This window comes from Balaenoptera musculus, chromosome 15, assembly GCF_009873245.2.
Source record: "Balaenoptera musculus isolate JJ_BM4_2016_0621 chromosome 15, mBalMus1.pri.v3, whole genome shotgun sequence".
Classification (NCBI taxonomy): Eukaryota; Metazoa; Chordata; class Mammalia; order Artiodactyla; family Balaenopteridae; genus Balaenoptera; species Balaenoptera musculus.
This window is the reverse complement of record NC_045799.1, coordinates 486,903-512,162: the sequence shown is the minus strand read 5'-3', so window position 1 is coordinate 512,162 and position 25,260 is coordinate 486,903. Positions and strand designations below refer to the sequence as shown.

The 25,260-nt window shown below is 54.9% G+C and overlaps 1 protein-coding gene across 5 annotated transcripts; it reads right to left on the bottom strand.

Annotated features, from left to right (window-relative positions):
- Positions 1 to 709: 709 nt before the first annotated feature.
- Positions 710 to 23,595, bottom strand: GMEB2 (glucocorticoid modulatory element binding protein 2). Of its 5 annotated transcripts, none has more exons than XM_036825878.1 (11): positions 23,548 to 23,595; positions 22,557 to 22,617; positions 14,677 to 14,841; positions 14,209 to 14,306; positions 13,527 to 13,654; positions 7,807 to 7,910; positions 5,110 to 5,267; positions 3,212 to 3,283; positions 2,614 to 2,751; positions 2,175 to 2,297; positions 710 to 1,659 (listed from the first exon to the last, which is right to left on the bottom strand). In XM_036825878.1, the coding sequence occupies exons 3-11, from the start codon at positions 14,805 to 14,807 to the stop codon at positions 1,001 to 1,003; spliced, it is 1,611 nt and encodes a 536-aa protein (XP_036681773.1). In that variant the 5' UTR covers positions 14,808 to 14,841; positions 22,557 to 22,617; positions 23,548 to 23,595; the 3' UTR covers positions 710 to 1,000. The 5 variants fall into 5 exon arrangements, with proteins under 5 accessions (XP_036681773.1, XP_036681774.1, XP_036681776.1 ...); XM_036825879.1 differs by lacking the exon at positions 23,548 to 23,595 and adding an exon at positions 23,076 to 23,309; XM_036825881.1 differs by lacking the exon at positions 22,557 to 22,617 and having other exon boundaries at positions 23,548 to 23,566.
- Positions 23,596 to 25,260: the final 1,665 nt, after the last annotated feature.

The window sequence follows — 25,260 nt, the reverse complement described above, 5'->3', positions numbered from 1 at the left end:
GCGTCCCAACTGGGAGTGAACCCTCCAGAGCCCCTGCTTGTTCTTTCCACGCACCCTCCTCAGGCCAAAGCCGCAGGGGACGCCCACCATCTCGCTCCCCTGGGGGCCTTCCCGACAGTCCCTGTGTACAAAACACTCTGGAACCCAGAACAGATCGGGAAGCTAGGCACTCAGCGTTGTTTAGGTTGAAAACACTATAAACCTGACTCTTCCTAGAAGCCTACTAAGGAGTTCACTTAAAAATACCCCCAGAGCATGTGCAATGGCCCCTGAGCCCCTGAGCACCTGCCAGGCAGGAGTGGGGGCGGGGTGCCCCCCCCCGCCCCAGCCTGTGCTGCTCAGGCCCCTCGGCCCCTCTGGCCAGGCAGGTGCCCCGGGGTCTTCAGCCCGACCCCTGGGTGCCCTGCAGCCCCACCTGAGCCACCTGCAGACCTGCAGCACCACTGATGCCTGTTCCAGAGCTGGGAGAACAGGGTGCTGGCCACACTAAACCTACAGAAAACTGTGGGAAGAAACCAAATCCATAGGATCCATGGGTTTCCACACTTGGGGACAGTTCCCAAGACATGTGTTAGTAACGGCCTCCCCCAGCCGGCGGGCCGAGGCCCTGCTCCCTGCCCTGCTTCTGCTGCCAGCTGCACCTGGGCCCCCTCGGCCTCCCCGACCTGGCTCCTGACCAAGGCCCCACATGTAAACAGTATTAATAAGCAACAGATGGAAATATATATTTCCCGAGAAGACAGGGGAGGAGGCTCAGAAGCCGGGGACCCGAGTCTCAGGCTGCTGCTCCGCTCCTCTCCTCTCCGCTCCGCTCCTCTCCGCTCCGCTCCTCTCCGCTCCGCTCCTCTCCGCTCCGCTCCGTCTGTTTTGGCGTTTCCTCTCTTTGGTTCAGCAGCCCCGCGGGGCCCGCCGGGTGCCAGCGCTGTGCTCCCGGCCAGCCACGGCCTGAGGAGAGGCGGCCAGCCCTGTGCCCACGAGGGGCCTCACCCCCCGCCGACGGCTACTTGTGCTCGTGGCCCTCCGCCATGGCGGCCACCTCGATGGTGGCCGTGTGCTCCTCGGGTCCCGGGGCGGCCACGGCGCTCTCAACGGCCCCCGTGGGCACCGTCACGATGGTGCTGCCCCCGGGCGACACCTGGGCCACGTTCTGCAGGGTGGGGCCCAGGCCGGGCAGGGCCAGCAGCTGCAGCGGGCTCACCACCTTGACCACAGTGCTGCCGTCCTGCATGGCGGCTGTGCTCAGGACCGTGAGGCTGGACGCGTCCGGGTGGATCTCCACCGTGCTGGGGAAGGTGGTGCCCGAGGAGGCCAGCACCGTGTAGCCCCCAAGCAGCGGTGAAGCGGGGGAGCTTGCCGGAGCAGCCTGGGGCATGGCCTTGCCCAGCATGGGGGAGGGCAGGGTGGACACCACTTTGCCCAGCGGCACGCCGGTGAGCTGGGAGACGGGTACGCCGGGGGTCAGGGCGATCTGGGCGGACTGGGCGAGCACCTGCGAGGCGATGGCGGCCGGCCCGGACGTGGCCCTGGCGAGCCGGGGCCGCTTCACGGGGGGTGGCAGGGAGACCGGCGTCAGCGTCATGAGCACGTTGCTGAGGTGCTGCGACTTGTGCTTGAGCTCCTTGGCCCGACGGCGGTGCTCGTCACACTGCTGCTCCAGCGCTGTGGGGACGGGGACAGGGCGTGACCGCGGGGCACGGCGGCACCCACGACCTGCCCGGAGCAGGGCCTGCGCTGACTTGGGGCCTGACCCTCGTGTCCTCACGGCGACGCTCTGTCCTGTCCCCCCACGGCCCTTGCAGTGACACTCTCTGTGGGGCCTGCTCTGATGGGGACCCACCACTCCGAGGAAGAAAAAGAGTCATCCTGAGCAGCTGCCTTGCGCTGCCCGACGTGGGGACAGGCCTTCCCTGTTCTCTGTACTGTGTTCCAATCATCCTAGCGCTCGCAGGAAAGTTGCCTTGGTGACGTATTAAGATAAGGAGGGCACAGCGCGTAAGCAGCCTGTCTCACGCGTGGCCACAGGCACCTCCCCAGGAAGGCGCCACCTCACAGGCGAACCGTGGGGCTGAGGGTGAATTTACGGGAAGTCTGGCTGGGGTCACGGCGGTGTCACTGACCCCGTGCCTCCGCAGCTCCCGCGCAGCTGTGGGGGTCACAGCGCAAGGCCAGCGTACCTGCCAGGTCGCGGGCGTACTGCTCCCGAGAGCGGTCCATCTGGCACTTGTGGCTGGCCAGCACCTTCTTCACGAGGTCCAGCATGCCGAAGTTCTGCACGATGTTGTTGAGGAGGACGGCGTCTACAAGGGCAGGGCGAGCACACGGTGAGAACGGGCCGGCCCACAGCAGGGTCTGGGGCACTCCATGCCACCCGGTGAGATGAGGGACTGGGCCCAGCAGGTTCCTGGTTCCCGGGCTCAACTTCGTCCCCGTGGCAAGGAGGGACCTGGTGGGAGCAGGCTAACTGCCCACCCCCGCCAATGCTGCTGGGCTCAGCTCGGAACCGGAAGGGGCAGGCTGCACCCACGGGCGTCCTGAAGCCGCCCACCACCGCCACCACCACGAGCAGGAAGAGGCCTCCGGGCCCACAGACCAGGGTAGAGAAAGACCGCTCACCTCGGAGCTGCAGGGGAGGGTCCTGGACCCGCTGCTGCAGACCCTTCATGGTCTCCACCAGCTCCTGGTGGAACTCCTGTATGACCTCGTCCAGCAGGCCTGCGTCCTTCAGCCCTCTCCAGAAGGCAAACGTGTCATCTGTGAGGGAAGGAGAGGCTCAGAGATGGGGAGTCCTGCACAGGCAGCCCCACCGCCGGTTCCACCCACACGGAGGAGCAAAGAACTGCCAGGAGGACACGGCTCTGAGGGTCAGCAGTGTCCCCCACAACCATACGCGGAAGTCCAGTGGGTCGGCCCTGCACTTCCTGCAAGAGGACGCCCAGCGGTCCGCAAAGGCGAAGCCAGCTGCAGATCGCAGCCCCGCCCAAACGCACCCCCTCGGTGAAAAGCCGAGGGAAGGCCCCGCCCCCACCCTGAGAAGCCCAGGAAGGCCCCGCCTCCCCACCTTGACAAGCCATGGGAAGGCCCCGCCCCCCCACCTTGACAAGCCCAAGGCCCCGCCCCTGCCGTGAGAAGCCCAGGAAGGCCCCGCCTCCCCACCTTGACAAGCCCCAGGAAGGCCCCGCCCCCGCCGTGAGAAGCCCAGGAAGGCCCGCACCTCCGACGGCTGTGGTCCAGTCCCCAGGGTCCTCACAAGTCTCGATGGTGATGGTGGCAGGAGCCCCGTTCACTGCAACCAAGAGGAGCCCAGTGAGCCTCGCCTGCGACAGGCCAGCATCCCACCCACCACCCACCCCAGCTCTGACTCGCCGCCCCCACCCGCATTTTCACACAATTGACTGAGGTGCACGAGCACAAGAGAGCACACACGTGCCTTGCGTTCTAAATTCACTGTTAAACATGTACAAAGAAGGAGCTGGAACATGCCTCCTCGAACCTGTCCACGTGTCCTCAACATTCTGCTGTCCTTGTCGCGGTCACGAGCTTCTACAGCCTGCTGGCCAGGGGCCACAGGCCAGCCTTCCTGCCTGGCCTGCTCTTGGGGTCTCTGTCTCACTGACACCAAGCGTCCATCTCAGCAGCTACCATGTTTCCATTTTTGTAAATCAGAAGCAGGACTTTGAGAGATGCAAGCCACCCAAGCTGGTTCACCTCTGACTCTAGTGTCTGCAGAATCCTGGACCCAGTTTGGATTTGGCCATTTGGGGCTTAGAAACAAGCCTGGAAACCTAACCTCTGGGTAAGCTTTCCGACCTCACGCCGGCCTCTTCCACATCTGACAAAGACGTCGTGCTGGGGATGTTAGATGCCTGAAATAGCTCTTTCTTAGTCTGGGCTGATACAGAGCTTTTAACTCCACGAGAGGCAACTCAGGTGTTCTGAGGACTCTGGCTGAAGAGACCACCACGGAGGTGAGTTTAAGCAAAGCGACAGACCATCCAAGCCACCCAGGGACAACAGACTTCTAAGAGCTAAATCCCAAACCCCACGTGGCCTTTACCGGACACGGCGCTCTGACTGGAGCGTCAGCGCCCGGAGCCTTCCTGGAGATCTGTCACTGAGGCCGCCTTTTACAAGGCAGAACAGAGAGTCTGGACCCAGTGACCCGGAGGAGGCCCTGTTCCCACGGAAGCCACCGGCCCACCAGGAGTGCTGTCTCCCTGTGTCTCCTGGGGGCGGGGGCCTTGCCGTGACCCAGCCCCTCCCACGCTATGTAGTGCAGTCCCAGGGCCAGCCCTGACTGCCGGCAGCCTGCGCGTTCCTAGAGCTCCTGGGAGGGACTCCCAACTGGGCCGGCTGCCAGCCCGTGCAGGTAGGGTGCAGGGACTCATTTGGGGTGAACCCCAGGACCTCACTTTGCCCCCAAGCCTCCCTCTCCATCCTCCCAAGTACAGGGCAAGGCCCCTCGACCAACCACCGTCTGGTCAGCCATGAGGACAGTCCCTGGCCCCACGGCAGCAGGCCCAGACTGACCTGTGGAGCAACCACTTAGGGACAATGCAATTCCCGTCACAGGGAAGGTAGCGCCACCAAGTTACCAATGGGCACCATGAACAGGGAACTTGGGACCAGATTTCATGCTAACTTGTTTTAAAAAGAATCTCTGTATTCAAAAATCTGGAAAGAATCCCAGGAAATGTTTAGTCCTTCTACCAGTTAGAGCAACAGATGCCAACACAGAACATCATAAACACACCAACAAATCTCAAGTTGCAGGGAAGTGCACGAGCCGGAACCAAGTGCCACGGGGAGTGGCCCCAGGGCAAGGACAGATGGCAGACCAGGCGTGTGGGGCGCTCCCTGATCTGGTCAGAGCTGGGGGTGGGCACTGGACGTTTGCTCTGTTATTGTTCATAGGAATCACGGTATTTTATAATAAAAACGGCTTAAAAAGAGCAAGAGCTTCAGGCTTGCCTGTGGACGGAAGAGCAATTCAGCTAGACTTCCTCGGTGAGGGAGGAGTCGGTGGCTGCTGACCCCTGGGGCCTGGAGGGGACAGCTGAGCGGACAGGGGGCCCCGCTTGTGGCCGGCAGCAGAGGCGGCCCAGCACGTACCGTCGGCCGTGGCGGGCGTGAGCGGGATGTACTCGGCAGGCGTGGGGCTGCCCAGGGACGCGCGGGCCCCCGAGAGGTCGATCTTGGTGCTGCGGCAGGTGTTGGAGCAGACCCTGTCATGCTGGTAGAAGTCCAGCTCCCCGGAGTCCATGATCTTCCTGCACAGAGGAGGGCGGGGTGTCAGCCGCAGAAGGCCTGCCCCGGGGCGGGCCCAGAGTGGTGTGTCTGCGGAGGCGGGCTCCACCGGGGCTCCCGGGCCGGCTTCTCCAACACCCCAGCATAGCTCTCTCAGCTGGCGTGGGGACGCCTGCGTGTGGCTCTGTCCACAGGAAGGGCGACCACGGTGGCTGGTGCCCCCAGGGAGGTGGCTGGTGCCCCCAGGGAGGTGGCTGTCCAGAGGTGCCGGCCAGCTCTGAGGGGCTGGGCCTCTCCGAGACGCTCTGCTGCCCGCCAGCCCCGCAGGGGGACTCAGGGCCAAAAGAGGTGCTGACGGCGGCACACCCGCCTGGTGCGTGGCCCAAAAAGCGAGACCCTCCAGAAGCACCAACAGCACCAGCGCCTCCGGATTCTCGCTGTGTCACCTCCCAGCCTCAGTTTTACCAGGAAGGCACCACATGTACCCTGCCTGCTGGGACACCCCCCAGGCCCTCCTCTCTGGCCTCTCCCAGAGGTCCTGGACTTCAGTTCGCTGCATCTCGACTGGCCTGCCTCAACCCGCGAAAGGATCGGACGGCTCTGGGGCTGCCGCCCACCTCGGCCTTGGGGCAGCGTGAACACGCTGGCTCCGGGGAGTGCAGCAGATGGCACCTCCCGGCAGTGCTCTTCCAATGAAACGGTCACAGCCGCACCACCCAGATACTCACGCCCGGCGGTAGGTGGGGCTGAGAGAGGAAAGAGCTGGGTTGATGGGAGGGTGCAAAGCTGCTCCGGGGGAAGGAAGGGGCTCCCCAGGGAGAGTGGCAGGGCTCCCACGGGCTGCAGGCACCCAGGGCAGCAGACATGCCCAAGGACAGCAAGAAGCCACTTCTCCCGGGAATAAACACAGGAAGGAGAGGGGCCCCTTCAGCAGCAAAGCAACCAGATCCCGCCACTCTGGACACCATGAAAAACCATGGCTGTCTCTGGACAGACATGCAGCAGGGGCCACTTCAGAGGGGCAAGCCATTACCACCAAAGCAGGAAATGTTAAAACGTGGAAATTAGGCATTAACGTTCCTGGGGGTATAAACGCAAAAGTCCTCAGCCTTCTTGGAAGGGGTATCACCCTTCCCGTTTCACAGGTGGAAGGGAGGAGCTCAGAGCCACCCATGACAGGCCACAGCCACCAGGGCGGCTGGTGGAACGGGCACCGCAGAGGGCCCTATGGGAGAGTCTGAGCAGGACACTCCAGACCCTCGACATTCTAGGACCTGATGTCGGTGTGAAGTAGCGAAGAGCCGGCCTGAAGCTTCCCACCAATTCCTACTTAATTTCAAAGGGAAGACGAAGTGTACAGGGAGAAAGGTGAGTGGACGCCTCACCAAGACCCCGCCACCGACAAGGGCAGCGATGGGGCACAGGCCAGCAGGACTGACTCTAAAAACAGGAAAGTCGGGGCTCTAGGCCAAGACCCCCTGAAAGCGTCAACGCCACGACTGTCACAGGTCACAGGAGCAGTCCAGCTTGGAGGAGACCAACGCTGCCAGTGAACACAAGCAGTCCGGACAGGACCCCTGCCGGCAGACTGGCCTCCAGAAAGGACAACGTCTGCACAGCTGGACAGACTAACGCACAGCAGCTTAAAGAAGCACAGGCTCTCAACAGGGACCCGAGTCTGGGGTGATGGCGGGAGGCACACTGGGGTAGGTGCTGCCTCAGGAAGAAGAAGGCTGGCCTGGCCGCTGTCCTGACGCGCAGACAGCTTCACAGCCGGTGTCCTCCTGGTGACACAGTCACAGGTGCCTCGGTAAGGGACTGGTGGTGATCAAACCAAGACAGAAAGGGCTTCCCTGGGGGTGCAGTGGTTGGGAATCCGCCTGCCAATGCAGGGGACACGGGTTCGAGCCCTGGTCCAGGAAGATCCCACATGCCGCAGAGCAACTAAGCCCGTGCACCACAACTACTGAGCCTGCGCTCTAGAGCCTACGAGCCACAACTATTGAGCCCGCAAGCCGCAACTACTGAGCCCACGCTCCACAACTACTGAAGCCCGCACCACTCCTAGAGCCCATGCTCCGCAACAAGAGAAGCCACCGCAATGAGAAGCCTGCGCACCGCAACGAAGAGTAGCCCCCGCTCGCCGCAACTAGAGAAAGCCCGCATGCAGCAACAAAGACCCAACGCAGCCAAAAACAATAAATAAAATAAATTAATTAATTTTTAAAAAAACAAAACAAAAACAAGACAGAAACCCCTGCAAGTCTGACAGGGTCACGTGCTGGCAGGGGTGTGGGCGGCCCAGCCCCGGGGACGCTGTCCACAATCCTCATGCAGAAAATGCCCCTCATCTTCAAAACGCAAAACACAAAGAGAAAGCAGTGGCCACAGTGCCCCCCGACACAGGGTCGCCGGCCCACCCCTGCCCAGTCCCTCCCGCCGGTCCCCGGCCCCACCCTGTCTCTGGCCCCGCCCCATCCTGTCTCCGGCCCCGCCCCATCCGGCCTCCGGCCCCGCGCCCCGCCCCATCCTCTCTCCGGCCCCGCCCCGCGCCCCGCCCACCTGAGCATGATGCCGTTCATGCGGATGGCTCGCTTCCAGTCCTTCAGCGTGGACTTGCCGGCCAGGTGCACAAACTCCTTGGGGCTGATGACATGCTCATCGTACTGTGGGGGGAGAGCAGAGCAAAATCAGGACAGAGCCTCCCCACCGCCCTTCCCTCCCGCCTGACACCTCCGCCCCCCAGAGCTGGCCTGGGAAAGGGGGTGGACGGCAGGGCAGATGTGGTGGAGCCGCGGGCCGGCTCTCAAGCTGACACTCAGGACTCAGGAAGGAACCGCCACGTGAGAGCCGGACCCTCGGGCACAGGGCCTGGAGCGGGGAGCTGGCCTCCTCCTGCCCCAGCGGGTAGTCAGACACTGGCCCCCAGCGGGGAGGGAGCTAAGTGCTCGGCGCTTCCCCCCAACCACACACCCAATGCCTGGGACCCCAGGACCCCACACCACTCAGAAAGGCACAGCGCTCTCTCCCTCCCTCCAGACAGCAACTGGCAAACCTCCTTACGCGTAACTTATTCCACAAATAATGTACACATGTATCACAGCAAGTAACAGGAGACACAGTGCACAGGGTCAGCTGTGAATGTCCCTTCAGCCGGCCTGGCCCACCCCTAACGGCACCCTTCACGGCCCAGGAGCACATGTCCACTTCAATGTCAGGGAACTGACCCCCTCCTCACAGGTCTGCTAGTTTCCCCCAACAGTGGCCTGAGAAGGTAAAGTATCCTATTCAGTCTTATTAAACAAGCAATTACTGGAACCAAAGAACCAACATAAACCTGCATTTACTTAGAAAACAAAGGACTTCCCTGGTGGCGCAGAGGTTAAGAATCCGCCTGCCAGTGCAGGGGACGCGGGTTCGAGCCCTGGTCCGGGAAGATCCCAAGTGCCGTGGAGCAACTAAGTCAGTGCACAGCAACTACTGAGCCTGCGCTCTAGAGCCTGTGAGCCACAACTACTGAGCCCACGTGCCACAACTGCTGAGCCCACGTGCCACAACTACTGAGCCCACGTGCCACAACTACTGAAGCCCATGCCTCTAGAGCCCGTGCTCAGCAACAAGAAAAGCCACCGCAATGAGAAGCCCATGCACCTCAATGAAGAGTAGCTCCCGCTCTCTGCAACTACAGAAAGCCCGCACACAGCTTTATTTAAAAAAAAGAAAAAAAAGAAAAAACAAGCAGGCTGGGGATGGATAAGTCACTGGTCTCAGCAGAGGCAGAAACGAAAGCTCCAACTGTGGCCTGGATGCACAGCTGGGCCCCGGCCAGGGTGCGGGCCGTCCCAGGCGTCCCCTTCCCAGGGTGTCCCCTTCCCGGGCGGCTGCCTCTCGGGCGCCCTGCAGTCTGTGCCAGCTTGGGCCCAGGTTACCATGCCACTGGAGCAAAAGCACCTCAACTCAGCCGCACGTGCCTCGTAGCGCTCCACAGACACTCATATTCCACAAATTGGAGGTTCGGGACAACCCTGTTTTGACCAAGGCTATCGGCGCCGCTTTTCAACAGCAGTTGCTCACTTCAGGTCTGTGTGACACTTTCTGGTAATTCTCGCAATATTTCAAACTTTTTCGTTATTACTATAGTTGTTACAGTGATGTGTGAGCAGTGATCTTTGATGTTACTACTGCCACTCCAAAAGCTCAGATGATGGCTAGCATTTTTTAGCAATAAAGTACTTTCAAGTTAAGGTACGTACATAGTTTTTAAACACACTGCTATGACACCATTAACAGAGTACAGTCTAGTGTAAACGTTATTTTTACATGTGTGAGGAAAACAGTGTGTGTGACTCTTCTTATTGCGACATGGGCTTTACTGAGGCGGTCTGGAGCTGAACCTGCAGTGTCTCCGAGGTCTGCCTGTATCTCCAGTGCACTTGGTCGCGGCAAACACCACCAGCCTGGGAGGCCCCTCTTGATGGGAGCAGCTGTCCTAATTGCCTGAGCCCTGCACTGTTTCTCTCTGAGTCAGGAAGCCACTTCATGCCCTCAGTCAGCTGGGCGGGAGCCAGGCCTGAGCCCGGGCAGACAGGCAGAGTCAGAGCCGGAGGACCTTGCTGGCCGCTGCCCGAGCCCAGGAAGTCCACACTGGGCCCGGCCTCTGCCCCCACCACGTGACACCCTCTCTGGCCATCACCTCTGGCCCTGCCCGCACCCGGACACTGCAGCACCACCTGCCGGCCTGTCTCTCCCTTGCATCTTGCGTGCCCCCCCATCCCGCCTCCCTCTGGGGGACCAGGCTCTCCTCTGCTGGTTGGGCAGGTGTGCCCACTGTCAGGGTGGGCCAGCTGACCCCACTCACAGCCCTCCGACCGTCCCACCACAGAGCATGCGGAGCCTCCTGGGACGCGCACTAGCGCTGCAGAGCCCATCACCGTAGACTCACCCACCTCCTCCGCTCTCCACGCCTCCGGCCACCTAAAAGCTCCTCTCTGGAACCACTTTCCCTCTGCCTGAAATCATTTCTTAGAATACCTTTAGTTACGACTTGCTGGTGGCAAACACAGTTTTGCCTGAAAATGTCTTTGTTTCCCCTAATTTCTGAAGACGACGTCACCGTGTGCAGCTTTCCTCTCCTGGCACAAGGAGACCCGCCCTGCGCCGGTCGCCCGGCTCCTGGGGAGCCTTTAGAGCTCAGCTGCCAGGGGGGTCTTGCTCCACTGCTCTCGTTATTCCATCTCTTTTGCTTCTAACTTTTAATTTTGCTGTGATTTCAACCTTACAAAATAACTGCAGGTACAGTACACAGAGCCCCAGCGGCCCCTTCCCCAGCCTCACTCTCCACACAGGGCCCATCTCTAAACACTCGCGGGGTAGCCGCCCTGAGTCCTTCACACCTATTTCCTGAGAACAAGGTTCCTACATAACCACACACAGCTCTCAAGATCAGGAAACTACCATTAATGTATTATTATCTGATCCATAGGCAGTATTCCAATTTCACAAACTGTCCCAATAACGGCCTTTGTGGCAACTTTTCTCTGATGCAGGACACGGCCTGACTTCGCGCTGCACTGACCACTGCGTCTTGCCTCCTTGACCCAGAGCAGCTCCTCGGCCCGATGGTGTCTTCCTGACCTCAACATCTGTGAAGCATGCAGGTCAGTGTTTTTGTAGACAAAAATCGTGTCCCTCAGTTTTTGTCTGACGTTTTCCCGAGTAGAGTCGGGTTGTGGGTTTTTGTCGGAAATGCCACAGAATCCCTGCCCATTCGATCAGGAGGCCGGGATGAAGGCTGGTCCCGATACTGATGGCCAAACGTCATCACATTCAGGGAGCGATCTGCAGGCTTCCCCCTGCCGTTCCTGCTTTGCCTCTGTAAGCGGTACCTCAATGATGGGGGTACCTGGAGACCCAACTGTCCCTCATCCAGCTTCCCCTGACTAGTTTCAGCACCCCCTTGTGGCACTCTGGCTCCAGCACCCCTTCTACATTTGTTAGTTGGTGTAAGAGTTTAACCTCTCCCTTGTGTCAATGTAAATAAATAACATGAAATACACTGCAATAAATATGGGCCCATAGATTCTTGTTTTTACTTGAATCATAATCCATGACTATCATTCATTATTCTGATGCTAAAGTGTCCCAGGAGCCAGCGGAAGGTCCTTTGTGCTGGCACCTATGTAGATTTTGAAATGTGGTTGGTTTCCTCTTATTCATTCAGTTTAGGATCTGTTAAGTCTCTTGAACTGTGGGCTGCTATCTTTCCTTGGTTATGAAAGTTCTCAGACGCTCTATCCTCTCAGAATTCAGATAGATGCATTAGACTTTCTTGTGCTTCCATTTTCCCTCATGACATTTTGGGGGATGATTGTCTGGATAACTTCTTCACTTCTATCTTCCATTTCACTAATTATCTCTTCAACTGTGTCTAATCTGCTGTAAAATCCATCCACTTAAGTGTTCAATTTTAATTGTTTTTCACTTCTAGTTTGTTTTTTTTAAAAAAATATTTATTTATTTATTTACTTGATTGCACCGGGTCTTAGCTGTGGGAGGTGGGCTCCTTAGTTGCAGCTCACGGGCTCCTTAGTTGTGGCATGTGAACTCTTAGTTGCAGCATGCATGTGGGATCTAGTTCCCTGACCAGGGATCAAACCAGGGCCCCCTGCATTGGGAGTCTTACCCACTGTGCCACCAGGGAAGTCCCTGTAGCTTCTTGCTGTTGTTGTTTTTAATTAATTAATTAATTAATTTTTTTTTTTGGCTGTGTTGGGTCTTCATTGTTGTGCGTGGGCTTTCTCTAGTTGCGGCGAGCAGGGGTCACTCTACGTTGCGGTGCATGGGCTTCTCATTGTGGTGGCTTCTCTTGTTGCGGAGCATGGGCTCTAGGCACACGGGCTTCAGTAGTTGTGACACGCAGGCTCAGTAGTTGTGGCTCACGGGCTCTAAAGCACAGGCTCAGTAGTTGTAGCACATGGGCTTAGTTGCTCCACGGCATGTGGGATCTTCCCGGACCAGGGCTCGAACCCATGTCCCCTGCATTGGCAGGCAGATTCTTAACCACTGCGCCACCAGGGAAGCCCTCTTTTATTTCTTGAAGTAAATTAAACATAATTATTTTATATTCTGTGTCTCAAAATTCCACCCTGCAGCATTTGTGGGTCTGATTCTGCTGTCTGTGGTTTCTGTGTGCACTCATTCAGGTGCTTTATTTCCTGTGTGCTCAGTGTTTTGTTTTGTTTTGTTTTACTGTGAGCTGCTCCTTTTCTTGGAACTTTGTCTGCCAAAATTACTTGAAACCTGAGATAAAGATGAGTTCTACCAAAAAGGATTGTTCATTTGCTTTTGTCAGATTCCTGGGGGAGCTGCCAGCCAGGAACAACCTACGACTAAACTCTTAGCTAAAGGTGTTCACACTATACAGGCCACATGTGAATCCTCAAGAGGGTTCTCTCTTCCACCCGGTGCTAAGGCATGAGACAGGAGTTTTCCATGTCCTGGGGGACACAGGGGACGGGGAGTATGTGATTAGCATACTCTCTAACCCCAACACTGAGGGTAGAGGCCTCTGGAAGTAGCAGCATCACAGGGACAATCTCTACCCGCAACAACACACCCAAGTGGGGAGCCCTGGGCTTCACCTTCTCATCACCAGCCCCATGAGGCTGAGAAAACCAGTGTCAGGGAAAGGCTCTCAGACAAAAGCCAGGGTTGGTGCTTGGCCTCCCTCTATAATCCACCTTTATTCAGGCCCTGGGCATGACTATTTCCTCCTCTTTTGCCAGCTTAAGGAGGCATCTAGAAGATGCGTTACGAAAATATCTTAAGTGGCATTTTTGGCTGTTTTCAGCACAAGGTGAGTCTGGGTACCTAAACTACCGTGTTGCAGAAAGAGCAGACCTCTCCCCTCCATCTTACTCATGGCTGCTAAGGAGTCTTTGCAAAGCATCCCTCTCGTTCAACCTGCCCAGCAGAGTCACTGCCAATCCCAACGTCAGCAGAGCTGCCTTCCCAGCCTCTCTCCACAGCTTTGCTCCAGGAACAGAGAATCTCTGTCCTGAGGCTCTCCGTGTGCCCCAGCAACAATCCTGTCTGTCCCTGAAGGCTCCTTCCTTCTCCTCTGCTCTCCCAAGCACGGGATTTCTGCCTTCTGAACTGCCCCCCACAGGTCACACCCCCTGCCGTAGGGGTCTTCTTTTGTTTGCTTCACAGCTGCGGTACTGGGGGCCCCTCCCTGCAGCCCGGCACGCAGGCCTGTGCCCTGGTTGCATCAGAACCCTCACCTGAACACACTTCACATTGATGCCGGGGCACACAAACTTCCTCCAGATCAGGTTGGCTCTGCTGTCCCCGCAGGTGATGGGGTACACGATCTCGGCCTCCAGGCTCTCCTCCTCTTCAGCCATCTTCACTTCTCACCAGGTGTGTCGACAGGGAAAGGGGCAACATAGAAAATCAGTTATAACTTCTCCAAAGCACTTCCTGCAAAAGCACAACATTAACTACCAACCTAGAAACCAGAAACTGAAATCCAGGAGGGACTGAGGCAGGACCAAGGTGGGCGGGGACATTTCTCATCAGCCCGAAGTAAAGGGCCACTGAAGGAAACAAACTTTACCCGGCACAATTCCAGAGAAAACCTATTCCTAACATTCGGAAGAGCTCTGAGGCCTTCAGTGTTAGGCAACAGGAAAAGACCAAAGGTGATAAATCATCTTCACTGCCACTCACTGACAGCTACACTAAGTAGAACCGCAAAACCAAGCTCTCCCCGCCAGCCACAGGCCAAGGCCACACCTGGAGACCCTGGAGCCAGGGCCTCTGTGGCGCCACCGCTGAAGAAGAGCCCACAGGAGAGCCTCGGCAACCTCTGACTGGCCCCCTACTGATGGGAGGACCGTCCCCTCGGAAAAGCCACCTCCAGAGCTGCCTGCAGGCGCTGCCGCGAGAAGGCAGGCTCCCTACCTAACACGGCCTCCTTGAGCTGCGAGGACGCTGTGAACGCGGCTGCAGCAGCTGCCGCGGCGTTTTCCGTCTCCATGTTACCCTCCGTCAGGTCACTCCTGGGAACAGAGGAGAGGAGAGAGGAGACATTAACACCCCCAGCGACAGCCAGCCTCGTGCTCTGCTGCCATCCCTGCCCGACTTTCCAGTCCAGCCCGAGGTCACGGCGCGGCGGGCTCAGGGCCATGCGCTGTCCGTCACCGCGCTGCTGACCCCACAGGCGTTGCTCCTCGGCTTCCCTTGGAAAACCCAGTTCCTAACTGGCCCTACTGTGCTCTTGTCAGAGGAGAAGTTACCGTGCACTTAGGGACACGAAGCTGTGACCTTGGTGGCGGGAGAAGAGTCAGGGAAGCGTTACTCGCTCCTGGCCGGGTGGCGGCTCTGCGTCCCCTGGCGCCCCCTGCCCCCAGGCCGGGTGCCCATCCTCACCCGTGCGGGGTCAGGTTGGTGGTGACCAGCACGGTCTTCACCTCCTCCACGCCACTGCCATCCGCCGCCGTGTCGGGCGTCGTCACCACCACCACCTCCTCCATGTGGACGCTCACATCGGGGGTGGCCATGGCTCAGCGGACAGGAGGCGCCAGGGCACCGGGCCTGCAGGGCAACAGGGGGGCACAGGGTCTGCACGGGGACCTCGCTACCTTCTGACAGAAGCCATGCAAGAGAAGGGCTCTTCCAGGGCCTCGGGCTCTGGCAAGGATGGAGTGAGCACTGAGAGAGGAAGCCCTGGAAGAACCTCGGAGCCATGACAGGCCTGAAAGCCCAGTGGTCACCTGCGGGGGACGGGGAAGGAACCAGAATGTGGGCAGACGCCTCTGGAGGTGGGTCCCACGCCCTGAACTCAGGGCTGTGCACAGAAAGCCCGCGGAGGGACTTCCCTGGCGGTCCAGTGGTTAAGACTCTGCGTTTCTACTGCAAAAGGCATGGGTTCGATCCCTGGTCGGGGGAACTAAGATCCCACATGCTGCAGCACGACCCAAAAATAAACAAAAGAAAGCCCTCGGAGATGAATCCTGTCTTTGGTCTGGGAGACCCTCCCAGGCATTATTTTGTCTTTGCTGGCTCTGCCCTCCAGCAAGGCCCAGGCCCTCTAAACTCCATGACGGTCACGGCCAGGCAGGCACCGAAAACTCCGGGGACCCAGAGGCACCCCACTGCTCTCCTGCTCTCCATCCTCTGGCGCTTGGCTCAGGGCAGACCAGGTACTGATGCATCGCAGCACAGAGGACACGTAAGAGACCTGGCTTTTAGCCAAAGCACAAGGAAGGGGGTTCTGGGGGTCAGAGAGTATGCAGGAGACTGCGGAGAGGAGGGAGGCGGAAAGGGCTTGCCCCCAGCTGTGTGCAAAGGCCTGGGTCATTCCTCACCTGTCCGTGTTTGGACCTGATCCTAAATGGCAAACCAAAGCTTTCGAGGACTGACCTCCAGGGTCGACCCCCACCCAGGTCTCAGAGTGGCCTTGGGTGGCACCTATGGGACAGATCCAGAGAACACTGCACAGGCTGGAAGGCTGAACTGATTCAGGACCACGCCTGCCCACAGAGGGGGCTCAGAACCCGCAACCCAGGTCCATTTCCTGCTACAACAAAACGCTCCATCCTCCACGGGGTTTAAACAAGAGCCAGAATCTCACAACACAATATTCAAAGTATCCAGAATATGATCCAGAATTATCTAACACACAAAGAACCAGGAAAGTCTGACCAATTCTCAAGGGAAAAATTACCCAAGAGAAGCCCAGTCCAAGGCGACCACTGGAATCCACAGTGACCTCAGAGCTGCGGGCGCTCCTGCTTCACAAGTGGAGCACTTCACAAGTGGAGTCCTTGAAAGGGCTGCCGCAGGAAGTGAAGTCACAGCCAAGCGGAAATTTGAAAATTAAAAAATATAATAACAAATAAAAAAATCCACCAGGTGGGCTCAATATCAGAATGGAGATGAGAGTGGAAAGAGATACAGCAATGAAAATAAAGATAGGTCAGTACAAACGATCTAATCTGAACAACAGAAAGTAGATGGAAAAACAAAATGAACCGAGCTTCAGGGAATGCAGAACAATATAAAAAGCTGGCCATCTGTATCACCAGAGTCCCAGAAGGAAAGAAGAAAGACGTGTGATGCTAAAAAAACTCTGAAAAAATAATAGCTGAACACTTCCCAAATGTAGTGAAAAATACAAACTTACATATTCAAGAAGCTCAACAAACCTCAAACAGGATAAACTCAAAGAAATCTACGCCCAGAACATAATCAAACTGCCGAAAACTAACTAACGACAACGTAAGAACATTCCAAAAGCAGCAGATAAAAAGGTATGTATTTCCACATGAGAACAACAATTTGAAGGCCTGTGGGACTCTCTCCTCAGAACCACAGAGCCCGAGGCAGGGACATTCTTAACATGCTGAAAGAAAAGAGCCTCAGCCCAGGATTCTACAACAGTGAGAAGATCCTTTAGAAATGAAGGCACAATAAAGACATTTTCAGATAAAGGAAAATTAAGAGAACTGGCCACAATCAGACCTACTGCAGTACTTCAGACAGAAGGAAATTACAGCAGAGGGAAGCCTGGAACTTCAGGAATGAAGGAAGGCAACCAAAATGGTAAATATCTGGATAAACACAATAAACGACTGTTCCCTTCAGTTCTTTAGGCATGTCTGACAGCTGAAAGCAAACATTCAACACTGCTGGTGGGATTCAATGTGCGCAAACATAGACCACCTACAGCTTCAAAGGGGACGGTGCCAGGGCCTACATGGTGGTCCCGCTTCTATATCCCTCTGAAGGGGGAGAACACTGTTCTAAGCAGACAGAAAAATCAAGTCTTTCAAAATGAGAATGCGTGAGCAAGCTGGGTATTCCATGTAATGACCTCTGGAAGGTCATCCAGAGACAAAAGAAGTGAGGTACAAAGCCACAGAAAGACACGGCGGGGACTTCCCTGGTGGCACAGTGGTTAAGAATCCGCCTGCCAATGCAGGGGACACGGGTTTGAGCCCTGGTCCGGGAAGATCCCACATGCCATGGAGCAGCTAAGCCCGTGCGCCACAACTACGGAGCCTGCGCTCTAGAGCCCATGAGCCACAACCACTGAGCCCACGTGCCACAACTACTGAAGCCCACATGCCTAGAGCCCGTGCTCCGCAACAAGAGAAGCCACCGCAATGAGAAGCCCGTGCACCACAACGAAGAGTAGCCCCTGCTCCCCATAACTAGAGAAAAGCCCACGCGTAGCAACAAAGACCCAACGCAGCCATAAATAAATAAATTTATTTATTTATTTATTACAAAAAAAAAGACATGGCAGACCCTTAAATGCACACTGTGAAGTGACAGAAGCCAGCCTGAAGAGACCAGTGGTTGCCAGAGGGTTGGGGGGTGGGCAGGAGGATGAATAGGCGAAGCACAGAGGATGTTTAGGGCAGTGAAACTACTCTGTGTGATACTGTCATGGTGGGTCTGCACCATCACGCATTTGTCAAAACCCACGGGATGTACAACACCAAGAGGGCACCCCAAGGTAAACTATGGACTTCGGATGGTTCTGATGTGTCAATGCAGGTTCATCCTTCGTAAAAAAAGTACCCTTCTGTTGAGTGATTTCATTAATGGGGGAAGCCATGCACGTGTGGGGGCAGGGAGTACATGGGAAGTCTCTAGAACTCTTTCTCAATTTTGTTGGAAACCTAAAAGTGCTCTGAAAACTTAAGTCTTAATTAAAAAATATAAAAATAAAACATACATTGTACAACACCAAAAGTGAACCCCAATGTAAACTATAGACTCTGGTTGATGACGGGTCAACTGGGGTTTGTGATTGTAACAAACATACTACTCTGGTGAGCATGTTAGTGCTGAGGGAGGCTGGGAAGGGGGGTACATGGGAACTCTGGGGGCTCCTGCTCAACTGTGCTGTGAACATAAACCTGCCCCAAAATGAAGTATGTACATTACAATACAACGAATAGAGAATATAGTGGAAAATGCAAAGACAAGCTACAGGTGGAAGAAAATGCTTGCAAATCGCATGTCGGGCAAAGAACTTTCATGCAGAACATACAAAGAACTCAGCAACAGCAACACAATTTAAAAGCAGGCAGAAGTGGAGCCTTCCCTGCTGGTCCAGTGGTTAAGAATCCGCCTTCCAATTCAGGGGACGCGGGTTTGAGCCCTGGTCAGGGAACTTAGGATCCCACATGCCGCAGAGCAACTAAGCCTGCACGATGCAACAAAGACCCGATGCAGCCAAATAAACAAATAAATTTTTTTTTAATAAATAAATAAAAGTAGGCGGAAGGTTTGAACAGACACTTCACCAAAACAGAAGTCCAAATAAGCACACAGAGGGACTTCCTTGGTGGTCCAGTGGTTAAGACTCTGCACTCCCAGTGCAGGGGGCCTGGGTTTGATCCCTGGTCAGGGAACTAGATCCCGCATGCCGCAACTAAAGGAGCCCACATGCCACAACTAAGACCCAGTGCAGCCAAATAAATAAATAAATAAATATTAAAAGAAAAAACAGTAAACACATAGAAAGATGCTTGACATCAGTAACCCACAGGAAAATGCAAACTAAAACCATAACAATACGACCACACCTATTAGAACAACTTAAAAAGCACCAACACAAAGCTGACGATACAAAGACAGTGAGGATGTGGAGAACTGGAATGCTCACACCCAGCTGCTTGCTGCAGCCACTCTGAAAAGGGTCTGGACGTTTCTCAAAGGTTACATGTACTCTTATCACATGACCCAGCAACCCCACTCCTAAGTATCTGCCCCACAGAAATGAAGACTGGGGTTTCTTTAAAAACCCGTACACACAATTTTATGACAGCTTTATTTATAACTGTCAGAAACTGGAAACAACTCAAATGACCTTCAGTAGATGAAAAGAGAAACAAACCATACAAAAGAATACTACTCAGCAATAAAAATAAATAAATAAATAAGCTACTGGATACGTGCAACAACCTGGATGATCTCCAGAGAATCATGCTGAGTGGGTTACACACGCAGACCCTGGAGGTATCAGCCACCACAATAGAGTCAATGTCACAATAAAGTGAGGCACGTGACATTTTTCGTTTCTCAGTGCATATAAAAGTTATATTTACACTATATTATAGTCTATTATGTGTACAATAGCATTATGCCTAAAAATGACATACATATCTTAATGAAAAAATAATTTATTGCTAAAAAATACTAACCACCATCTGAGCCCTCAGTCTCAGTAGTAACATCAAAGATCACGGATCACAGATCACTGTAACAAACATATTAATAACGCAAGAGTTTCGAAAATCCCGAGAACTACCAAAATGTGACACAGAGACCCAAAATGAACAAATGCTGTTGGAAAAATGGCGCTGATAGACTTGAGCGATTCAAGGTTGTCACGAGCCTTCAATTTGTAAAAAATACAGTATCTGCGAAGCACAAAAAGTGAAGCCCAATAAAACAAGGTGGGCCTGTAGACTGTATGAGTCCACTTACATGACATTTTGGGAAAGACGAAGCTCTAGTGACAGAGAACAAATCACTGGTGCCAGGGGCTGGGGGAGGGGGATGCGGCATGAAAGGACAGCACAAGGGGGATTCTGGGGGTGACGGGATTGCTCTGTATTCCAGTCACGGGGGCAGCTACACGATGAATCTATACAGGTGTTAAACGCATAGAACTGTACACCAAACAACCATAAAAGTTTACCATTTGCGAATCTTTTAAAAAAATTAAATGGGCCAAAAAAAATGCTACTGTATCCTGGCATATATGGCGAACTGATTTTTGACAAGGGTGCCAAGACCATTCAATGGGTAACGGGGGCGGTCTCATCCGTACGTGGAGCTGGGACAACTGGACATCTGCAGACCACAGACAAAAGTTTACATAAAACGGATCAAAGACCCAAACATAAGAGCAAATACTGTAAAACGCTTAGAAGAAAACACAGGGGAAAATCTTCCTGACACTGGATTTGGCAAAGATTTCTTTTTCTTTTTCTTTCTTTTGTTTTTTTTTTGGCCGCACAGGCACAGCTTGTGGGATTTTAGTTTCCTGCCCAGGGATGGAACCCAGGCCCTCGGCAGGGAGAGCGCAGAGTCCTAACCACTGGGCCATCAGGGAGTTCCCTGGCAATGATTTCTTGAATATGACACCAAAAGCACAGGCAACAAAAGAAAAAACAGGTAAATTAGACTCCGTTAAAATTAAAAACGATTGTGCATCAAAGGACACTCTCAGGAGACTGAAAAGGCAACCTACACACTGGAAGAAAGTGCCTGCAAAGCATGTGTCTGCCAAGGGATTCACATCCAGGATACAGCTCAACAAGAACAAAACAACTTAAACCATGGGCAAAGGACTCAGAGTAGACATTTCTCCAAAGGAAATATGCAAATAACCTGTAAGCCACTGAAAAGGTGTCCAGCATCCCTAATCACTAGGGAAATGCACACAACCACCACAAGGAGACACCACCTCACACCCATCAGGACGGTCATTGTAAACAAACAAACAGAAAGTACATGCGGTCAGGATGTGGAGGAACTGGAACCACCGTGCACCATTAGCAGACAAGCAAAACGGTGAGGCCGCTCTGGAAAGCAGTCTGGCAGTTCCTCAAAAAGCTACACGTAGGGGGGCTTCCCTGGCGGTCCAGCAGTTAAGACTCCGCGGTTCCACTTCAGGGGGCACGGGTTCAATCCCTGGTTGGGGAACTAAGATCCCGCAAGCCGCACATCGGCCAAAAAAAAAGACCACTTTAAAATCGCCCTTAAAGTAACGTTGCTCCGTGGTGCTTGGCTCTCACCGAGGTACCGCTGCTTTCACCGGGTGGACTCCAAGGGGGCCAGAAAGCCACGCTTGAGCTCAAAGCTGCAGAAAGGCAGGGACCCACCCTATGGGCGGCTGTCCTCACCCCCACATCTCAAAACCGCACAGAGCGCTAAGCAGTGGGAACACACAAACCGAATTCCTGCCTCTCCAACATCAAGTTTTCAAAATTCTTCTTTCCCAATTAACCTTGAGGTAAAGAAGATAGGAGGAAGTATTTCTAAAGTAGCATTCTTGGGCATAAATATTCAAAAACAGGACAAAAATGTGAGTGTGCAGTCAGTACACTGGATTCAGATCTGACTTTCCATGTCTTCCAAATAAACACAAATATTTTCCTTTGATAAAAATACCACTAGAAACATAGCAGAGGTCACAAAGCAGTGGCCCACAGACACAACTTTTTTTTTTTAATATTTATTTATTTACCTTGGCTGCGCAGGGTCTTAGTTGCAGCATGCCGGATCTTCATTGCGGCATGCGGGATCTTTAGTTGCGGCATGCAAACTCTTAGTTGCAGCATTCATGCAGGATCTAGTTCCCTGACCAGGGATCGAACCCAGGCCCCCTGCATTGGGAGCGCAGAGTCTTACCCACTGGACCACCAGAGAAGTCCCAGCACAATTTCTTTGATTCTCACTGTGTTTCAAAATTTTTAATTAGTTGCCAGCTTTTTCAAATTTTACAGGGTTCACATTCTAAAAATCCAGATTTCTGGCTTCTCTTGAAAAATGTCATAAGAATTCATCCCTGGAGGTGGTCCCTCTAGTCCTGCATTTCCTTGTGAATCTGGGCTTCCTGGCCCTGCCCTCCTGGGGGGCGAGGGGGGCGCAATGCACTAGCTGCCCAGTCTCGACCACACCCTGCGTCACACCCAGCCAGGACGCACTGGGCTCTTAAGTGTATGATGTATATGTACAAATCCCCACCCCCCTGTCCAGTATGTCTTCCCAAAGTTTTATACTTCCTACAAAGAAATAATTTTTGAACAGTCTGCTTAATTTATCTTGTTACATTTGGAATTTATTTAATCCATTTGGTTTTACCCTAAACGGACTGACCCACACTGTTGTACACTGTTGGTGGGAATGTAAACTGGTGCAGCCACTATGAAAACAGTACCCAGGCTCCTCAAAAGACTAAAAATAGAACTACCATATGTTCAGCAACCCCACTTCTGGGTGTATATCCGAAGGAAAACAAATCAGGATACCCAAGAGACACCTGCACCCCATGTTCACTGCAGCGTTATTTACAATAGCCAAGATGTGGAAGCAACCTAAATGTCCACGGGTCAGATGAATGAATAAAAATTTGGTATACACATACAATGAAATATAACTTAGCCTTAAAAAAAAAAAAAAAGGGAATTCTGCCATTTGTGACAACGTGGATGAATGTAGAGAACATCATTCTAAAGGAAATAAACCAGACACAGGACAAAATACTACATGCTACCACTTACATGAGGAATCTATAATAATCAAACGCAGAGAAGCAGACAGTGGAATGGTGGTTGCCAGGAGCTGGTGGAGGAGGAATGGGACACGTCAAAAAGTACAAAGCTTCAGTTATGCGAAATGACTAAGTCCTAGAGGTCTAAGGTACAGCATAGAGCCTATGGTTAACAATATCGTACTGTATACTTAAAATTTTGCTAGTTAAGCGTTCTTATCACAAACTAATGAGAGCGGGAATAAACTTCTGGAGGTGATTGACAGGTTAATGGCATAGACTGTAGTTTTATGGGTGCATACTTAACTCATCAAGCTATATACTTCAGTTATGCACAGATTTTTGTAAGTTAAAAAAGACTCATGTAACTGAAACTGTATTTGCAGTGTTAGCAAAGAAAGAAAACGTTGATTCACTGGAAGAGTCGCTCGACTACATGAATTATAAAGTTAACCAAATATGTAACAGGCAATGGACCCATATTGATTGGTTCCTACAACGGGGTTGTTCAAGCAGATACGGGTCTCACCAAAGGGTTGCACGCACGCGGCCCCCACGGGAAAGGGGGGGCCATCCACCAGGCCCCCACGAGAGGGGGTGTATCCACAAGGCCCCCAAGGGAGAGGGGCATCCGTGCGGCGCCCACGGGAAAGGGGAGATTAGCCACGCGGCCCCCAGGGGAGGCGAGAATTCACGCGGTCCCACGGGAAGGGGGGGGTACCCACGCGGCCCTCTCCACGCAGCCCCGCCCAGGGCCCTCCCCGGCGCCCGCCGCCCGCCGCCCGCGGGCCGCCGCCTTCCGGCAACATGGAGACCGCGCCGCCGCCGACGCGCCTGACGCGGGCCCTTGACGCCCGTGACGCCCGCCGCGCGCCGCCGCCCCTCCCCCGCTCCCCTCCCCCCGCCGTAACGTCCTGACGCTCCGCAGGGACCCCTGACTGGACGGCGGCGCGCGGCGGAGCGAGAGGCCTCGCCGCGGGGGGGGGGCGGCGGGCGCTTACCTGGGCCGCGGCCGGGCCTGCGCGGGCGCCAGCGGGCGGGCGGCGACGGCGGCGGCGGCTGCGGCGGCGGCGGCCGCGGGCTCCGCTCCTTGTTGGGGATTCGGCGGCGGCGGCGGCGGCGGCGGCCCGGGCGCGCGCTTCCTAGTGACGCAGGCGGCGGGGCCGCGCACGCACGGGCAAGGGCGAGCCCTGATATTTATTTGGCGCTCGGCCGGGAAGCGGGAGGTACCGAGAAATAAGGCCCGGCTGGGCCCGACGCGCATGCGCGCGGGCGGGGGCGGGTCCGGAGGTGGGTGCTTCGGCCCCTTAGCTGGGCGGCTGCTCCGCGGCCCCGCCCCGCCCGCTGGCTCACCTGCCGGGACTGGCGGACACACACGCTCGGCGCGGACTTCCCGGGGAGAGGGTGCGTAGGGAGACGCGCTTAGGGTTGGCGAGAAAGGTGAGTGACCTGCCCGCGTGTGCAAAGGGTCTCCCCAGAGGCAGGCGGGAGGGCTGCTGCGGGAGTCGTACAGTCCGAAACCTGCGATTATCATGGTTTATTTTTGTAGCAAGTGTTAAAAACGGCTTTGAACATTCTCACTTCTCGATCCGCGCAGCTCCCCCCAGTGTTCCTGGGTCGACCCCCAGCCGCTCTCTCCTGTGCTGTAGTCACTGGCCACGTGTGCTCATTTCAGTTTACGTTCGCTGAAGTTAAAGTTCAGTTCCTGCGCTATCACAGAGGCATTAAAAGACACCCTGATGCAGGGTTAGGAACGCCCTGAAAACGCTCCTTTTTAGTGGCTGGAGTGCAAAGTCCCTGGGTTTTCCAGAACGTGAGAAGGTTAGCATCACTCAGCTTTCCTTTGACTTGGGAGCGAGTACAAACAGGCCTTGCTGTTTGATTGAAAGGTGCAGTGGGGGCCCAGGGGGTGGTGAGTGGGGTCACCTGCCCTGCCCAGGCCGGGGCACTTGTGAGGCATCCTGTTCCTGCCCCAGGACTCCTGGAGGAAGCGCTGCAGCCGTGGTGGGGTCGGCCACATCCCCACATCTCCCTGTGCTCTGTCTCCACACCTGCACCGGGCAGTCAGGGGGACCCAGAGGGTGGCTGAGGCTGGCTGTGCTCAGACCAGGGAAGGCGCGTGCGAAGTCTCCTCGTGTGTGGTGTCGCTGCTCTGGCTGCTGTCACCTGCGGGAGACTCGGGTGCCCAGTGAAAGGCTGCGGGGTCTGCGGGTGCTCCCTCTCAGGAGACAGAGAAGGCAGAAAACAATGCCTTCTTTAGGACCAAGCCGTGGACCTGTGTTCGTGCTTAGGTAGGAAGACCACGGAAGGCCATTTCCCAGACTGGGAAGTTTCAAGCAAACTTCATTTCAGTGCTGTTATAATTGGGAGAGTTACGCTTTCATTCTGTTTTCAATAATATAGAGTGTACTCAAGCAAGTGATGAAAAAGTCACTGTTTTTAAAGATTAAACTATTGAGCCTATGTCAGTGCAGTTATTTTATCATCTGGTAAATACAAGAGCAGGTGTGTCTGGTCTGTGCATGTCATTTATTTGAGTTTCCCTGTCCTTACATTCCGGAAGTAAATGCCCATAAAGTCAAAGGGAGAGGGCTTCCCTGGTGGCGCAGTGGTTAAGAATCCACCTGCCAATGCAGGGGACATGGGTTCGAGCCCTGGTCCGGGAAGATCCCACGTGACACGGAGCAGCTAAGCCCGTGCGCCACAACTACGGA

What these genes read in the sequence shown, in the direction of transcription:
- GMEB2 (XM_036825878.1), bottom strand. Translation starts at nt 14,807, where the DNA reads ATGGCCACCCCCGATGTGAGCGTCCACATGGAGGAGGTGGTGGTGGTG. An exon ending in ACCAACCTGACCCCGCACGG is followed by an intron (nt 14,307 to 14,676) that starts GTGAGGATGGGC and finishes CTCTGTTCCCAG; the next exon opens with GAGTGACCTGACGGAGGGTA. An exon ending in GCTCAAGGAGGCCGTGTTAG is followed by an intron (nt 13,655 to 14,208) that starts GTAGGGAGCCTG and finishes CCTGGTGAGAAG; the next exon opens with TGAAGATGGCTGAAGAGGAG.